The 15,617-nt window shown below is 34.5% G+C and overlaps 1 protein-coding gene across 1 annotated transcript in view; it reads right to left on the minus strand.

The window, feature by feature from the left end:
• Positions 1–15,617, minus strand: part of LOC149960299 (rab-like protein 2A) — a 103,228-nt gene that overhangs the window by 16,365 nt on the left and 71,246 nt on the right. The window contains exons 4-5 of the mRNA XM_090165224.1: positions 4,933–5,012; positions 2,454–2,565 (exon numbers count right to left, since the gene is read on the minus strand). Coding sequence (XP_090021350.1) covers positions 2,454–2,565; positions 4,933–5,012 — 192 coding nt within the window. The remainder of the gene's footprint in view (positions 1–2,453; positions 2,566–4,932; positions 5,013–15,617) is intronic.

Below are 15,617 nucleotides of genomic sequence, written 5' to 3' on the forward strand. Positions count from 1 at the left end.
TTAAAATTTAATTACATATAAATTAAATCGACAAAAAATATCAATTAAATGGACAAAATAATATAAATTAAATGGACAAAATAATATAAATTAAATGGACAAAAAATATCAATTAAATGGACAAAATAATATAAATTAAATGGACAAAAAATATCAATTAAATGGACAAAATAATATAAATTAAATGGACAAAATAATATAAATTAAATGGACAAAATAATATAAATTAAATGGACAAAATAACATAAATTAAATGGACAAAATAATATAAATTAAATGGACAAAATAATATAAATTAAATGGACAAAATAATATAAATTAAATGGACAAAATAATATAAATTAAATGGACAAAATAATATAAATTAAATGGACAAAATAATATAAATTAAATGGACAAAATAATATAAATTAAATGGACAAAATAATATAAATTAAATGGACAAAATAATAAAATTAAATGGACAAAATAATATAAATTAAATGGACAAAATAATATAAATTAAATGGACAAAATAATATAAATTAAATGGACAAAATAATATAAATTAAATGGACAAAATAATAAAAATTAAATATAAAAAATAATATAAATTAAATTGACAAAATAATATGAATTAAATATAAAAAATAATATAAATTAAATATAAAAAATAATATAAATTAAATATAAAAAATAATATAAATTAAATATAAAAAATAATATAAATTAAATCGACGAAATAATATAAATTAAATCGATGAAATAATATAAATTAAATCGACAAAATAATATAAATTAAATCGATGAAATAATATAAATTAAATCGACGAAATAATATAAATTAAATATAAAAATAATGTAAATTAGATATACAAAATAATGTAAATTAAATCGACGAAATAATATAAATTAAATCGCTGAAATAATATAAATTAAATCGACGAAATAATATAAATTAAATATAAAAATTATGTAAATTAGATATACAAAATAATGTAAATTAAATCGACGAAATAATATAAATTAAATCGCTGAAATAATATAAATTAAATCGACGAAATAATATTTAGCCTTTGACAGCGCCTCCTTAGGGGGAGATTTTCTTCTTGTGGTGACTTCACTCCATTACTAGCTCTCATAAGGAGACTACCCGAGGTGGTTATCACCGATTTTGTTGAAACTCGGGGGTTAGGTAGACCTTATGGTAGTATGAAAATTCGCAAAGGGAAAAGTTGCAATGGGCTTTAGTTTTCCTATGGCAACCCAAAATGTTTTTGACCTCTCCATTTAAAAAAGCATGGGATTTTCTAGGTTACCCAAATTTTGTTAAAATTTAACCAAAATTTATCAATTTTAGCCAAAATCATTGATCAATTTTACCCAAAATAGGTCAAATTAATCTTATTGGGTATGTTTTGAAAATAAAAAATTTTCAAATTTTTTAAGTAAGTAAGTACCCTGTGAAACTGAGAAAATCCCATGCTTTTTTAAATGGAGAATTTTTGTTTTGAGAGATCAAAAACATTTTCGGTTGCCATGGGAAAACTAAAGCCCATTGCAACTTTTCCCTTTGGCAATTTTCATACTACCATAAGGTCTACCTAACCCCCGAGTGATAACCACCTCGGGTAGTCTCCTTGTCAGTAAAATATTCCCCAAAGTGACAAACTTATGGAACAATATTATAGACTTATGGTAAGACTATTTGCGAGTGAAATGAGTCTAGCTGTCTCGTGGCGTGTGCTGATAATCTACTTATCTAGTGTCTGACGGCCACCAAAAGGGGGCGTAGTTTTCGGTCAGCGGTGACGTCAGCTTAGGCTTCCCTTTGTTATGACCATCCTAATAGTTATTTTTAAAGTCCATAGATGGCGGTGCGATTATTCGTTACGAAAGTGATTGATCATTTTGGAAATTTTATAAAAAGTTTATCAAAAGCAGTGTTATTTGATACAAATTTAATTTGATAAAATACTTTTAATCAAACTTTGATCCGAATTTGTTCAAATATTACTTGATCAAATAACAAACTTGATCAAATGTTATTTGATCATAATATGATAAAATGTAATGTGATCAAATAAAAGTTGATCAAAGTTTGATAAAATTTTATTTGATCAAATACGAACAGAATATGATCAAATTTAATCTGACGAAACACAATTTAATAAAAGTTTGATTAAAGAAATATCAATGAACGATCAAAGAAACTTCAAAGAAAAATCGAAGTTTGATCAAAGATAAATAAAATTTTTTGACAAATTTAATTTCTCCAAACTTGATCCCAATTTGATCAAATTTGCTAGTTAAGATATTTAATTCTTATAATTTTGATTTGATCAAATTTTTATCACCATTTGATCGGTCCAATTTTTGATAAAATCATTTGATAAAAATTTGATGAACCAGTTTCGTAAGGGATTGAAACTCGCTTATTAAAACAGTAAACATATTGTGAACACTACACTCACCGTCTATTTTATTGGCAGCACAAAAGCACGGGATTTCAGGCCTATATTCTCGAAGTTCTTTGTACCAATTTGGCAGGTTTTTATAAGTTATTTTCCTAGTTATATCGAATACCTGGAAAAAGGAATATTGATAAATGGTAAATACGAAAATTTTTAAATAGGTGTTTTTATAAAATAAAGCAATAAAAAATTAAAAGAATGAAATGTTTTTCTCCGTGTCACGAGCTTAAGCTTTTTGGCACTTTATTCGAATTCCAAAATCTTTATCGACTCGAGCGCGTGCTCTCTATCTTCAATAACAGGAATTCATACCTCTACTTGGAATGCTTATCGCGGCAGATTTTCATATCGATGTGGCTGACGGTTTTTTTGAACACTGTGTTAACTTAACCAACAACAACGTGAGAGGGGAGCGCGCCGAGGAGATTTTTTTATCTCGTGGGCAGTGCCAAAGCCGTCAGAGTGATCTTACCATACGCGATACGGCAGGATAAGCATTCCAAGTAGAGGTATGGATTCCTGTCAATAACTATAGCTAGTGACGTAGGAAAAACATTTTATGGAAACACCTTTTAAAGTAGTGTTCGGAATTGTTTATTCATTATCCACAAATTTTCCGATTTATTTAAAAAACGTTGGTCAAAAGAATATAATTTTAACTTATTTAATTATGTTTTTACGCAACCAAGCATTTATTTGAATAAAAGTGGTATTTATTTAAATAATTGTTTGTTTTATTTATATAATAGGCTTATTCACTTTCGATTATTTAAACATTTTACAATTTTTATTCAACTATTGGTTATTTAAATAAATATTATTTAAATATAGCCGAGCTTATTTTATCCATGGATAAAAATTAATCGACTGCCGACCTCTATTTTAAAGTAACACCGTTGATTTATTATCAAAACCTCCTTATTTAAAAAAAACAATTTGTATTTATTTATTATTAAAACAACTATCATATCTAAAAGTCATTATTTTAGTCAGTAATTCCAATGTAGTAGACCGGTTTTAACTTATTCTGTTAAACCATAAGTAACATATTACTATAGTATGACACTGAACGATTCCGGTTAGTAATAGTCTGTTGTAAAGCGATTTCGTAATAGGAAGTTGTGTAACCGGAAACCAAGCCCGTTCTTTATCACTTTGCTGGCGAATTTACTGCCAAATTAGCGAACACACGTTTAAGTCTCAAATTTGAAAATAGCCAACTTATATAACCGTAGAATTCAAAAGTCAATTGTTTGTCAGTCCTTAGCCACATTATGATTCATATGGTCATTGGCGAAACGGTTTGAGTCTATTTGATCGATTCCCAAATGATCGAACGGGTCCCATTTGATCGAATTTCCATTTGATCGAATTGCATTTGATCGAATGGCATTTGATCGAACGAAATTTGATCGAAAGCTACTGTAGGGTAAAACTACTAGTTTTTGGGAGTAAATCGAAAAGGCAATGGTGCATACGCGCCTACGGCGCGCGTACATCAACCTAACCTAACTTAACCTAACCTAACCTGACCCTATTTATATATATCAAAAACAACGGGCCGTTATCGTCGAATCATAAAAAATTCCATCATATAGTGTATAAAGTAAAAATCTCTACATCTTTGTGGCTTAATACAGTTAAAGCAATGAATTATTCCATCATTATTCCTTCTGCACTTCATATTGACATTCGGTAAAATAAAAACATACCAACTGGTACTATAAATACTTTTAAATTCGATCAAATAGTATTCGATCATTTGAAGGTTCGATATTATGAAACAAATGACAAATGGGATTCGATCAATTGCAACGTATAATGATCGACTGTCGATCACATATTTTTCGATCAAATGGACCAACACCGGCGAAACAGATAATCATTTAAGAACACAGCGTTAAAGAAATTTTATAACCACGTGGCTATTTCTTGAGGTTTCTACCGTTTGATGGCGCTCAAATGTTTCCCGAAAGAAAGTTTACCCAGTATACCTTACAAATTACGCTATCGCCTATTACCATGAAATAGTGTTTTAAGTTGGAAAATTTTCCAGAAAATGACCGATGCCTTTTTCCGAAAATAATTCACATTTTTCCGAAAAAATTAAAAAAAGTTTTCATTCCATGATTAGTCTAATATTGTTTGCAAATTTAAATAAAGCGGAATTTTCTCCTCATTCTTTTGAATCTAAAAGTAAAACTAACCCTCTAGACTAGCTTCAAACTGATTAACAATGTAACGCTGTTAATGTTTTGTAGTATGCTTACTGTTATTAGACATTTAATATCGATAAAAAGTTTAAAAAATTAAAAACCTTTAAAAAGTAATTTATGTTTCAATTTTTATTTTTCCGATTTGCGGAAATTTTTCTGGAAATTTTTTTGGAAATTTTTCCGCAGTTTATTTTTCCGTAAAATAAACAACACTACAAAGAAATGTAACTTCCCCAACCTAGAATGTAAAGTGTGGAACGTACCAATATACAAGCGTGAGCCTGGTGATAATATGACGGATGCATGCTACTGAATCTCTCTTGACCAGCTGTATCCCAGAAATCTAACAAAATAAACAAACATTTTTCAATGTATTGAAAGTTAAAATAGCGAACAGATTATTGAGAAATTATTATCATGAAAACCATGAATTTCAATGAACTGGACCCGAATCTAGATTGCCCGGTTGGCTATTTTAGAGCAGCGACGAATATAGCGCCACCGTGTCCGATATTGGAAACATTTCCAACCACATTTTACACAAGCAAATGACGTTAGGCCTAATATCTAATTTGGGCTAGTGCTTCCAATGGAAACCAGTTAAGGTTAATCAGGTCGCAATTCCCAGATATCTGAAGATATTCAGTTAGTCAATCTGGTCTCAAACTGTATCCGATTCATTATTTCAAGTAACCAATCTGAACTGATCTGCTATAATTTATCTGAACAGATTCAGTTAACCGAAAAGTTAGCTGACTTTTACGCTTAGTAGGGAGGTAAAGGAATTGAATCCGGAGTATAATTACACTAAATTTATAAATTTTAATTTTAAATAATTATAATTATAATTATTATTTATTATTTAATTCTGATTAGTTTCGTGTTTAAATTACCTGGTTTGCATTTTGACCCGTATCTCCTCCAACGCATTGTAACCCGGCCAACTGAATTAATGGTCTTAAAAGTCGCTTGATGACTTAGGCCTAAGGTGGTGCCTTGGTATTAGCCTAGCTGATTATTATTATTATTATCTACTGATCTGATTATATCTGAATGTAATTCGGCATGTCATAAACCATAAATCTTTGTTTAATTCAGATAAGGCAAATATTTTTTGGTAATAAATAAATAAATAAATATTGTATTTCAAATGGTAAAACATCAAATATTGTACTTCAAATAGTAAAACATCAAATATTGTACTTCAAATAGTAGAACATAAATATTGTATTTCAAATGGTAGAACATAAAATATTGTATTTCTAATGGTAGAACATAAAATATTGCATTTCAAATGGTAGAACATAAAATATTGTTTTTCAAATGGTAGAACATAAAATATTGTATTTCAAATGGTAGAACATAAAATATTGTATTTCAAATGGTAGAACAAATTCTTATGTTTTATTTTATTTATTCGCTTTTTTAGACCTTAACATGCAGCGGCATTTTCAGGCACCAAATAATTTTTAAATCACTTTAAAGACATATAACATTTCTACGCAAGTGCTTCGTATTTGGTGGAAAGAAGAATGAGGTGATTTAGGTCTAGTAGATCTATCTAGTCAGCATTCTCAAAAGCAAATGAGTTCTGTCAAACAGAAACGAATTATACTTTCCTTTAATTTCTTTTACCATATTTCTGGAGGTTCTGAAACTAGGCCAGGGGAGATAAATCAACAATGGTGGATAAACGTTATGTGAGTTTTTTTACAGTACACTGCCTCAACGTTAAAACTCATCTCTGGCATTAAGGTAGATGGTTTCAGTCTAGTCCATCTGGCATCTGGTACGGGGATCACGTGGGAATGGAAAACATTTCGTAATTAATTATGATAGTTCTTTCTCTTCCTAAACGAAAAGTTTCTTTCTGGCAAGGAAACAAAAACCCTCCACTGAAAACGATTTTCGACATTTTTTGGGAAATACTATCCCACGAAAAAAAGATGTTTCTCTTGCCATAAAAACGTACGGATATCTCAAATTTCGTTCTCTTTAACGGTACCTTTCGAAGAAATCCCCAAACAAACCAGCACCCGAACAAGTATTCAATTTATTTGGTGGATGGGCTAAAAAAATCCTATTAAAGCTTTTGACTTTTGTTAACGGCACTCGCGATGTCAGATTCGCTTTAAAGAGAATATGATGGAGGCAGGGCTTTTTGAGGCGATATCAAAAGAGAGTTGCCGTAATTATTTGGATTGTCGCTCTCAAAAGAGAGTTGCCGTAATTATTTGGATTGTCGCTCTCAAAAGAGAGTTGCCGTAATTATTTGGATTGTCGCTCTCAAAAGAGAGTTGCCGTAATTATTTGGATTGTCGCTCTCAAAAGAGAGTTGTCGTAATTATTTGGATTGTCGCTCTCAAAAGAGAGTTGTCGTAATTATTTGGATTGTCGCTCTCAAAAGAGAGTTGCCGTAATTATTTGGATTGTCGCTCTCAAAAGAGAGTTGCCGTAATTATTTGGATTGTCGCTCTCAAAAGAGAGTTGCCGTAATTATTTGGATTGTCGCTCTCAAAAGAGAGTTGTCGTAATTATTTGGATTGTCGCTCTCAAAAGAGAGTTGTCGTAATTATTTGGATTGTCGCTCTCAAAAGAGAGTTGCCGTAATTATTTGGATTGTCGCTCTCAAAAGAGAGTTGCCGTAATTATTTGGATTGTCGCTCTCAAAAGAGAGTTGCCGTAATTATTTGGATTGTCGCTCTCAAAAGAGAGTTGCCGTAATTATTTGGATTGTCGCTCTCAAAAGAGAGTTGCCGTAATTATTTGGATTGTCGCTCTCAAAAGAGAGTTGTCGTAATTATTTGGATTGTCGCTCTCAAAAGAGAGTTGTCGTAATTATTTGGATTGTCGCTCTCAAAAGAGAGTTGCCGTAATTATTTGGATTGTCGCTCTCAAAAGAGAGTTGCCGTAATTATTTGGATTGTCGCTCTCAAAAGAGAGTTGCCGTAATTATTTGGATTGTCGCTCTCAAAAGAGAGTTGTCGTAATTATTTGGATTGTCGCTCTCAAAAGAGAGTTGTCGTAATTATTTGGATTGTCGCTCTCAAAAGAGAGTTGCCGTTATTATTTGGATTGTCGCTCTCAAAAGAGAGTTGTCGTAATTATTTGGATTGTCGCTCTCAAAAGAGAGTTGCCGTAATTATTTGGATTGTCGCTCTCAAAAGAGAGTTGCCGTAATTATTTGGATTGTCGCTCTCAAAAGAGAGTTGCCGTAATTATTTGGATTGTCGCTCTCAAAAGAGAGTTGTCGTAATTATTTGGATTGTCGCTCTCAAAAGAGAGTTGTCGTAATTATTTGGATTGTCGCTCTCAAAAGAGAGTTGTCGTAATTATTTGGATTGTCGCTCTCAAAAGAGAGTTGCCGTAATTATTTGGATTGTCGCTCTCAAAAGAGAGTTGCCGTAATTATTTGGATTGTCGCTCTCAAAAGAGAGTTGCCGTAATTATTTGGATTGTCGCTCTCAAAAGAGAGTTGTCGTAATTATTTGGATTGTCGCTCTCAAAAGAGAGTTGTCGTAATTATTTGGATTGTCGCTCTCAAAAGAGAGTTGCCGTTATTATTTGGATTGTCGCTCTCAAAAGAGAGTTGCCGTAATTATTTGGATTGTCGCTCTCAAAAGAGAGTTGCCGTAATTATTTGGATTGTCGCTCTCAAAAGAGAGTTGCCGTAATTATTTGGATTGTCGCTCTCAAAAGAGAGTTGCCGTAATTATTTGGATTGTCGCTCTCAAAAGAGAGTTGTCGTAATTATTTGGATTGTCGCTCTCAAAAGAGAGTTGCCGTAATTATTTGGATTGTCGCTCTTAAAAGAGAGTTGTCGTAATTATTTGGATTGTCGCTCTCAAAAGAGAGTTGTCGTAATTATTTGGATTGTCGCTCTCAAAAGAGAGTTGCCGTAATTATTTGGATTGTCGCTCTCAAAAGAGAGTTGCCGTAATTATTTGGATTGTCGCTCTCAAAAGAGAGTTGTCGTAATTATTTGGATTGTCGCTCTCAAAAGAGAGTTGTCGTAATTATTTGGATTGTCGCTCTCAAAAGAGAGTTGCCGTAATTATTTGGATTGTCGCTCTCAAAAGAGAGTTGCCGTAATTATTTGGATTGTCGCTCTCAAAAGAGAGTTGCCGTAATTATTTGGATTGTCGCTCTCAAAAGAGAGTTGCCGTAATTATTTGGATTGTCGCTCTCAAAAGAGAGTTGCCGTAATTATTTGGATTGTCGCTCTCAAAAGAGAGTTGTCGTAATTATTTGGATTGTTGCTCTCAAAAGAGAGTTGCCGTAATTATTTGGATTGTCGCTCTCAAAAGAGAGTTGCCGTAATTATTTGGATTGTCGCTCTCAAAAGAGAGTTGCCGTAATTATTTGGATTGTCGCTCTCAAAAGAGAGTTGCCGTAATTATTTGGATTGTCGCTCTCAAAAGAGAGTTGCCGTAATTATTTGGATTGTCGCTCTCAAAAGAGAGTTGTCGTAATTATTTGGATTGTTGCTCTCAAAAGAGAGTTGCCGTAATTATTTGGATTGTCGCTCTCAAAAGAGAGTTGCCGTAATTATTTGGATTGTCGCTCTCAAAAGAGAGTTGCCGTAATTATTTGGATTGTCGCTCTCAAAAGAGAGTTGCCGTAATTATTTGGATTGTCGCTCTCAAAAGAGAGTTGCCGTAATTATTTGGATTGTCGCTCTCAAAAGAGAGTTGCCGTAATTATTTGGATTGTCGCTCTCAAAAGAGAGTTGCCGTAATTATTTGGATTGTCGCTCTCAAAAGAGAGTTGTCGTAATTATTTGGATTGTCGCTCTCAAAAGAGAGTTGTCGTAATTATTTGGATTGTCGCTCTCAAAAGAGAGTTGCCGTAATTATTTGGATTGTCGCTCTCAAAAGAGAGTTGTCGTAATTATTTGGATTGTCGCTCTCAAAAGAGAGTTGCCGTAATTATTTGGATTGTCGCTCTCAAAAGAGAGTTGCCGTAATTATTTGGATTGTCGCTCTCAAAAGAGAGTTGTCGTAATTATTTGGATTGTCGCTCTCAAAAGAGAGTTGTCGTAATTATTTGGATTGTCGCTCTCAAAAGAGAGTTGCCGTAATTATTTGGATTGTCGCTCTCAAAAGAGAGTTGCCGTAATTATTTGGATTGTCGCTCTCAAAAGAGAGTTGTCGTAATTATTTGGATTGTCGCTCTCAAAAGAGAGTTGCCGTAATTATTTGGATTGTCGCTCTCAAAAGAGAGTTGCCGTAATTATTTGGATTGTCGCTCTCAAAAGAGAGTTGCCGTAATTATTTGGATTGTCGCTCTCAAAAGAGAGTTGCCGTAATTATTTGGATTGTCGCTCTCAAAAGAGAGTTGCCGTAATTATTTGGATTGTCGCTCTCAAAAGAGAGTTGCCGTAATTATTTGGATTGTCGCTCTCAAAAGAGAGTTGTCGTAATTATTTGGATTGTCGCTCTCAAAAGAGAGTTGCCGTAATTATTTGGATTGTCGCTCTCAAAAGAGAGTTGCCGTAATTATTTGGATTGTCGCTCTCAAAAGAGAATTGCCGTAATTATTTGGATTGTCGCTCTCAAAAGAGAGTTGCCGTAATTATTTGGATTGTCGCTCTCAAAAGAGAGTTGCCGTAATTATTTGGATTGTCGCTCTCAAAAGAGAGTTGCCGTAATTATTTGGATTGTCGCTCTCAAAAGAGAGTTGCCGTAATTATTTGGATTGTCGCTCTCAAAAGAGAGTTGTCGTAATTATTTGGATTGTCGCTCTCAAAAGAGAGTTGCCGTAATTATTTGGATTGTCGCTCTCAAAAGAGAGTTGCCGTAATTATTTGGATTGTCGCTCTCAAAAGAGAGTTGTCGTAATTATTTGGATTGTCGCTCTCAAAAAAGAGTTGCCGTAATTATTTGGATTGTCGCTCTCAAAAGAGAGTTGTCGTAATTATTTGGATTGTCGCTCTCAAAAGAGAGTTGTCGTAATTATTTGGATTGTCGCTCTCAAAAGAGAGTTGCCGTAATTATTTGGATTGTCGCTCTCAAAAGAGAGTTGCCGTAATTATTTGGATTGTCGCTCTCAAAAGAGAGTTGCCGTAATTATTTGGATTGTCGCTCTCAAAAGAGAGTTGCCGTAATTATTTGGATTGTCGCTCTCAAAAGAGAGTTGCCGTAATTATTTGGATTGTCGCTCTCAAAAGAGAGTTGTCGTAATTATTTGGATTGTCGCTCTCAAAAGAGAGTTGTCGTAATTATTTGGATTGTCGCTCTCAAAAGAGAGTTGTCGTAATTATTTGGATTGTCGCTCTCAAAAGAGAGTTGCCGTAATTATTTGGATTGTCGCTCTCAAAAAAGAGTTGTCGTAATTATTTGGATTGTCGCTCTCAAAAGAGAGTTGCCGTAATTATTTGGATTGTCGCTCTCAAAAGAGAGTTGCCGTAATTATTTGGATTGTCGCTCTCAAAAGAGAGTTGCCGTAATTATTTGGATTGTCGCTCTCAAAAGAGAGTTGTCGTAATTATTTGGATTGTCGCTCTCAAAAGAGAGTTGTCGTAATTATTTGGATTGTCGCTCTCAAAAGAGAGTTGTCGTAATTATTTGGATTGTCGCTCTCAAAAGAGAGTTGCCGTAATTATTTGGATTGTCGCTCTCAAAAGAGAGTTGCCGTAATTATTTGGATTGTCGCTCTCAAAAGAGAGTTGCCGTAATTATTTGGATTGTCGCTCTCAAAAGAGAGTTGCCGTAATTATTTGGATTGTCGCTCTCAAAAGAGAGTTGTCGTAATTATTTGGATTGTCGCTCTCAAAAGAGAGTTGTCGTAATTATTTGGATTGTCGCTCTCAAAAGAGAGTTGTCGTAATTATTTGGATTGTCGCTCTCAAAAGAGAGTTGTCGTAATTATTTGGATTGTCGCTCTCAAAAGAGAGTTGCCGTAATTATTTGGATTGTCGCTCTCAAAAGAGAGTTGCCGTAATTATTTGGATTGTCGCTCTCAAAAGAGAGTTGCCGTAATTATTTGGATTGTCGCTCTCAAAAGAGAGTTGCCGTAATTATTTGGATTGTCGCTCTCAAAAGAGAGTTGCCGTAATTATTTGGATTGTCGCTCTCAAAAGAGAGTTGCCGTAATTATTTGGATTGTCGCTCTCAAAAGAGAGTTGCCGTAATTATTTGGATTGTCGCTCTCAAAAGAGAGTTGCCGTAATTATTTGGATTGTCGCTCTCAAAAGAGAGTTGCCGTAATTATTTGGATTGTCGCTCTCAAAAGAGAGTTGCCGTAATTATTTGGATTGTCGCTCTCAAAAGAGAGTTGCCGTAATTATTTGGATTGTCGCTCTCAAAAGAGAGTTGCCGTAATTATTTGGATTGTCGCTCTCAAAAGAGAGTTGTCGTAATTATTTGGATTGTCGCTCTCAAAAGAGAGTTGTCGTAATTATTTGGATTGTCGCTCTCAAAAGAGAGTTGCCGTAATTATTTGGATTGTCGCTCTCAAAAGAGAGTTGTCGTAATTATTTGGATTGTCGCTCTCAAAAGAGAGTTGCCGTAATTATTTGGATTGTCGCTCTCAAAAGAGAGTTGCCGTAATTATTTGGATTGTCGCTCTCAAAAGAGAGTTGTCGTAATTATTTGGATTGTCGCTCTCAAAAGAGAGTTGTCGTAATTATTTGGATTGTCGCTCTCAAAAGAGAGTTGCCGTAATTATTTGGATTGTCGCTCTCAAAAGAGAGTTGCCGTAATTATTTGGATTGTCGCTCTCAAAAGAGAGTTGCCGTAATTATTTGGATTGTCGCTCTCAAAAGAGAGTTGCCGTAATTATTTGGATTGTCGCTCTCAAAAGAGAGTTGTCGTAATTATTTGGATTGTCGCTCTCAAAAGAGAGTTGTCGTAATTATTTGGATTGTCGCTCTCAAAAGAGAGTTGTCGTAATTATTTGGATTGTCGCTCTCAAAAGAGAGTTGTCGTAATTATTTGGATTGTCGCTCTCAAAAGAGAGTTGCCGTAATTATTTGGATTGTCGCTCTCAAAAGAGAGTTGCCGTAATTATTTGGATTGTCGCTCTCAAAAGAGAGTTGCCGTAATTATTTGGATTGTCGCTCTCAAAAGAGAGTTGCCGTAATTATTTGGATTGTCGCTCTCAAAAGAGAGTTGCCGTAATTATTTGGATTGTCGCTCTCAAAAGAGAGTTGTCGTAATTATTTGGATTGTCGCTCTCAAAAGAGAGTTGCCGTAATTATTTGGATTGTCGCTCTCAAAAGAGAGTTGCCGTAATTATTTGGATTGTCGCTCTCAAAAGAGAGTTGCCGTAATTATTTGGATTGTCGCTCTCAAAAGAGAGTTGCCGTAATTATTTGGATTGTCGCTCTCAAAAGAGAGTTGCCGTAATTATTTGGATTGTCGCTCTCAAAAGAGAGTTGCCGTAATTATTTGGATTGTCGCTCTCAAAAGAGAGTTGCCGTAATTATTTGGATTGTCGCTCTCAAAAGAGAGTTGCCGTAATTATTTGGATTGTCGCTCTCAAAAGAGAGTTGCCGTAATTATTTGGATTGTCGCTCTCAAAAGAGAGTTGCCGTAATTATTTGGATTGTCGCTCTCAAAAGAGAGTTGCCGTAATTATTTGGATTGTCGCTCTCAAAAGAGAGTTGCCGTAATTATTTGGATTGTCGCTCTCAAAAGAGAGTTGCCGTAATTATTTGGATTGTCGCTCTCAAAAGAGAGTTGTCGTAATTATTTGGATTGTCGCTCTCAAAAGAGAGTTGTCGTAATTATTTGGATTGTCGCTCTCAAAAGAGAGTTGCCGTAATTATTTGGATTGTCGCTCTCAAAAGAGAGTTGTCGTAATTATTTGGATTGTCGCTCTCAAAAGAGAGTTGCCGTAATTATTTGGATTGTCGATCTCAAAAGAGAGTTGCCGTAATTATTTGGATTGTCGCTCTCAAAAGAGAGTTGCCGTAATTATTTGGATTGTCGCTCTCAAAAGAGAGTTGCCGTAATTATTTGGATTGTCGCTCTCAAAAGAGAGTTGCCGTAATTATTTGGATTGTCGCTCTCAAAAGAGAGTTGCCGTAATTATTTGGATTGTCGCTCTCAAAAGAGAGTTGCCGTAATTATTTGGATTGTCGCTCTCAAAAGAGAGTTGCCGTAATTATTTGGATTGTCGCTCTCAAAAGAGAGTTGTCGTAATTATTTGGATTGTCGCTCTCAAAAGAGAGTTGTCGTAATTATTTGGATTGTCGCTCTCAAAAGAGAGTTGCCGTAATTATTTGGATTGTCGCTCTCAAAAGAGAGTTGTCGTAATTATTTGGATTGTCGCTCTCAAAAGAGAGTTGCCGTAATTATTTGGATTGTCGCTCTCAAAAGAGAGTTGCCGTAATTATTTGGATTGTCGCTCTCAAAAGAGAGTTGCCGTAATTATTTGGATTGTCGCTCTCAAAAGAGAGTTGTCGTAATTATTTGGATTGTCGCTCTCAAAAGAGAGTTGTCGTAATTATTTGGATTGTCGCTCTCAAAAGAGAGTTGTCGTAATTATTTGGATTGTCGCTCTCAAAAGAGAGTTGCCGTAATTATTTGGATTGTCGCTCTCAAAAGAGAGTTGCCGTAATTATTTGGATTGTCGCTCTCAAAAGAGAGTTGCCGTAATTATTTGGATTGTCGCTCTCAAAAGAGAGTTGTCGTAATTATTTGGATTGTCGCTCTCAAAAGAGAGTTGTCGTAATTATTTGGATTGTCGCTCTCAAAAGAGAGTTGCCGTAATTATTTGGATTGTCGCTCTCAAAAGAGAGTTGCCGTAATTATTTGGATTGTCGCTCTCAAAAGAGAGTTGCCGTAATTATTTGGATTGTCGCTCTCAAAAGAGAGTTGCCGTAATTATTTGGATTGTCGCTCTCAAAAGAGAGTTGCCGTAATTATTTGGATTGTCGCTCTCAAAAGAGAGTTGTCGTAATTATTTGGATTGTCGCTCTCAAAAGAGAGTTGCCGTAATTATTTGGATTGTCGCTCTCAAAAGAGAGTTGCCGTAATTATTTGGATTGTCGCTCTCAAAAGAGAGTTGCCGTAATTATTTGGATTGTCGCTCTCAAAAGAGAGTTGTCGTAATTATTTGGATTGTCGCTCTCAAAAGAGAGTTGTCGTAATTATTTGGATTGTCGCTCTCAAAAGAGAGTTGCCGTAATTATTTGGATTGTCGCTCTCAAAAGAGAGTTGCCGTAATTATTTGGATTGTCGCTCTCAAAAGAGAGTTGTCGTAATTATTTGGATTGTCGCTCTCAAAAGAGAGTTGTCGTAATTATTTGGATTGTCGCTCTCAAAAGAGAGTTGCCGTAATTATTTGGATTGTCGCTCTCAAAAGAGAGTTGCCGTAATTATTTGGATTGTCGCTCTCAAAAGAGAGTTGCCGTAATTATTTGGATTGTCGCTCTCAAAAGAGAGTTGCCGTAATTATTTGGATTGTCGCTCTCAAAAGAGAGTTGCCGTAATTATTTGGATTGTCGCTCTCAAAAGAGAGTTGTCGTAATTATTTGGATTGTCGCTCTCAAAAGAGAGTTGCCGTAATTATTTGGATTGTCGCTCTCAAAAGAGAGTTGCCGTAATTATTTGGATTGTCGCTCTCAAAAGAGAGTTGCCGTAATTATTTGGATTGTCGCTCTCAAAAGAGAGTTGCCGTAATTATTTGGATTGTCGCTCTCAAAAGAGAGTTGCCGTAATTATTTGGATTGTCGCTCTCAAAAGAGAGTTGCCGTAATTATTTGGATTGTCGCTCTCAAAAGAGAGTTGTCGTAATTATTTGGATTGTCGCTCTCAAAAGAGAGTTGCCGTAATTATTTGGATTGTCGCTCTCAAAAGAGAGTTGTCGTAATTATTTGGATTGTCGCTCTCAAAAGAGAGTTGCCGTAATTATTTGGATTGTCGCTCTCAAAAGAGAGTTGCCGTAATTATTTGGATTGTCGCTCTCAAAAGAGAGTTGTCGTAATTATTTGGATTGTCGC

The sequence above is a fragment of the Leiobunum rupestre genome, chromosome 2, assembly GCF_980474605.1.
Source record: "Leiobunum rupestre chromosome 2, qqLeiRupe1.1.hap1, whole genome shotgun sequence".
NCBI lineage: Eukaryota > Metazoa > Arthropoda > Arachnida > Opiliones > Sclerosomatidae > Leiobunum > Leiobunum rupestre.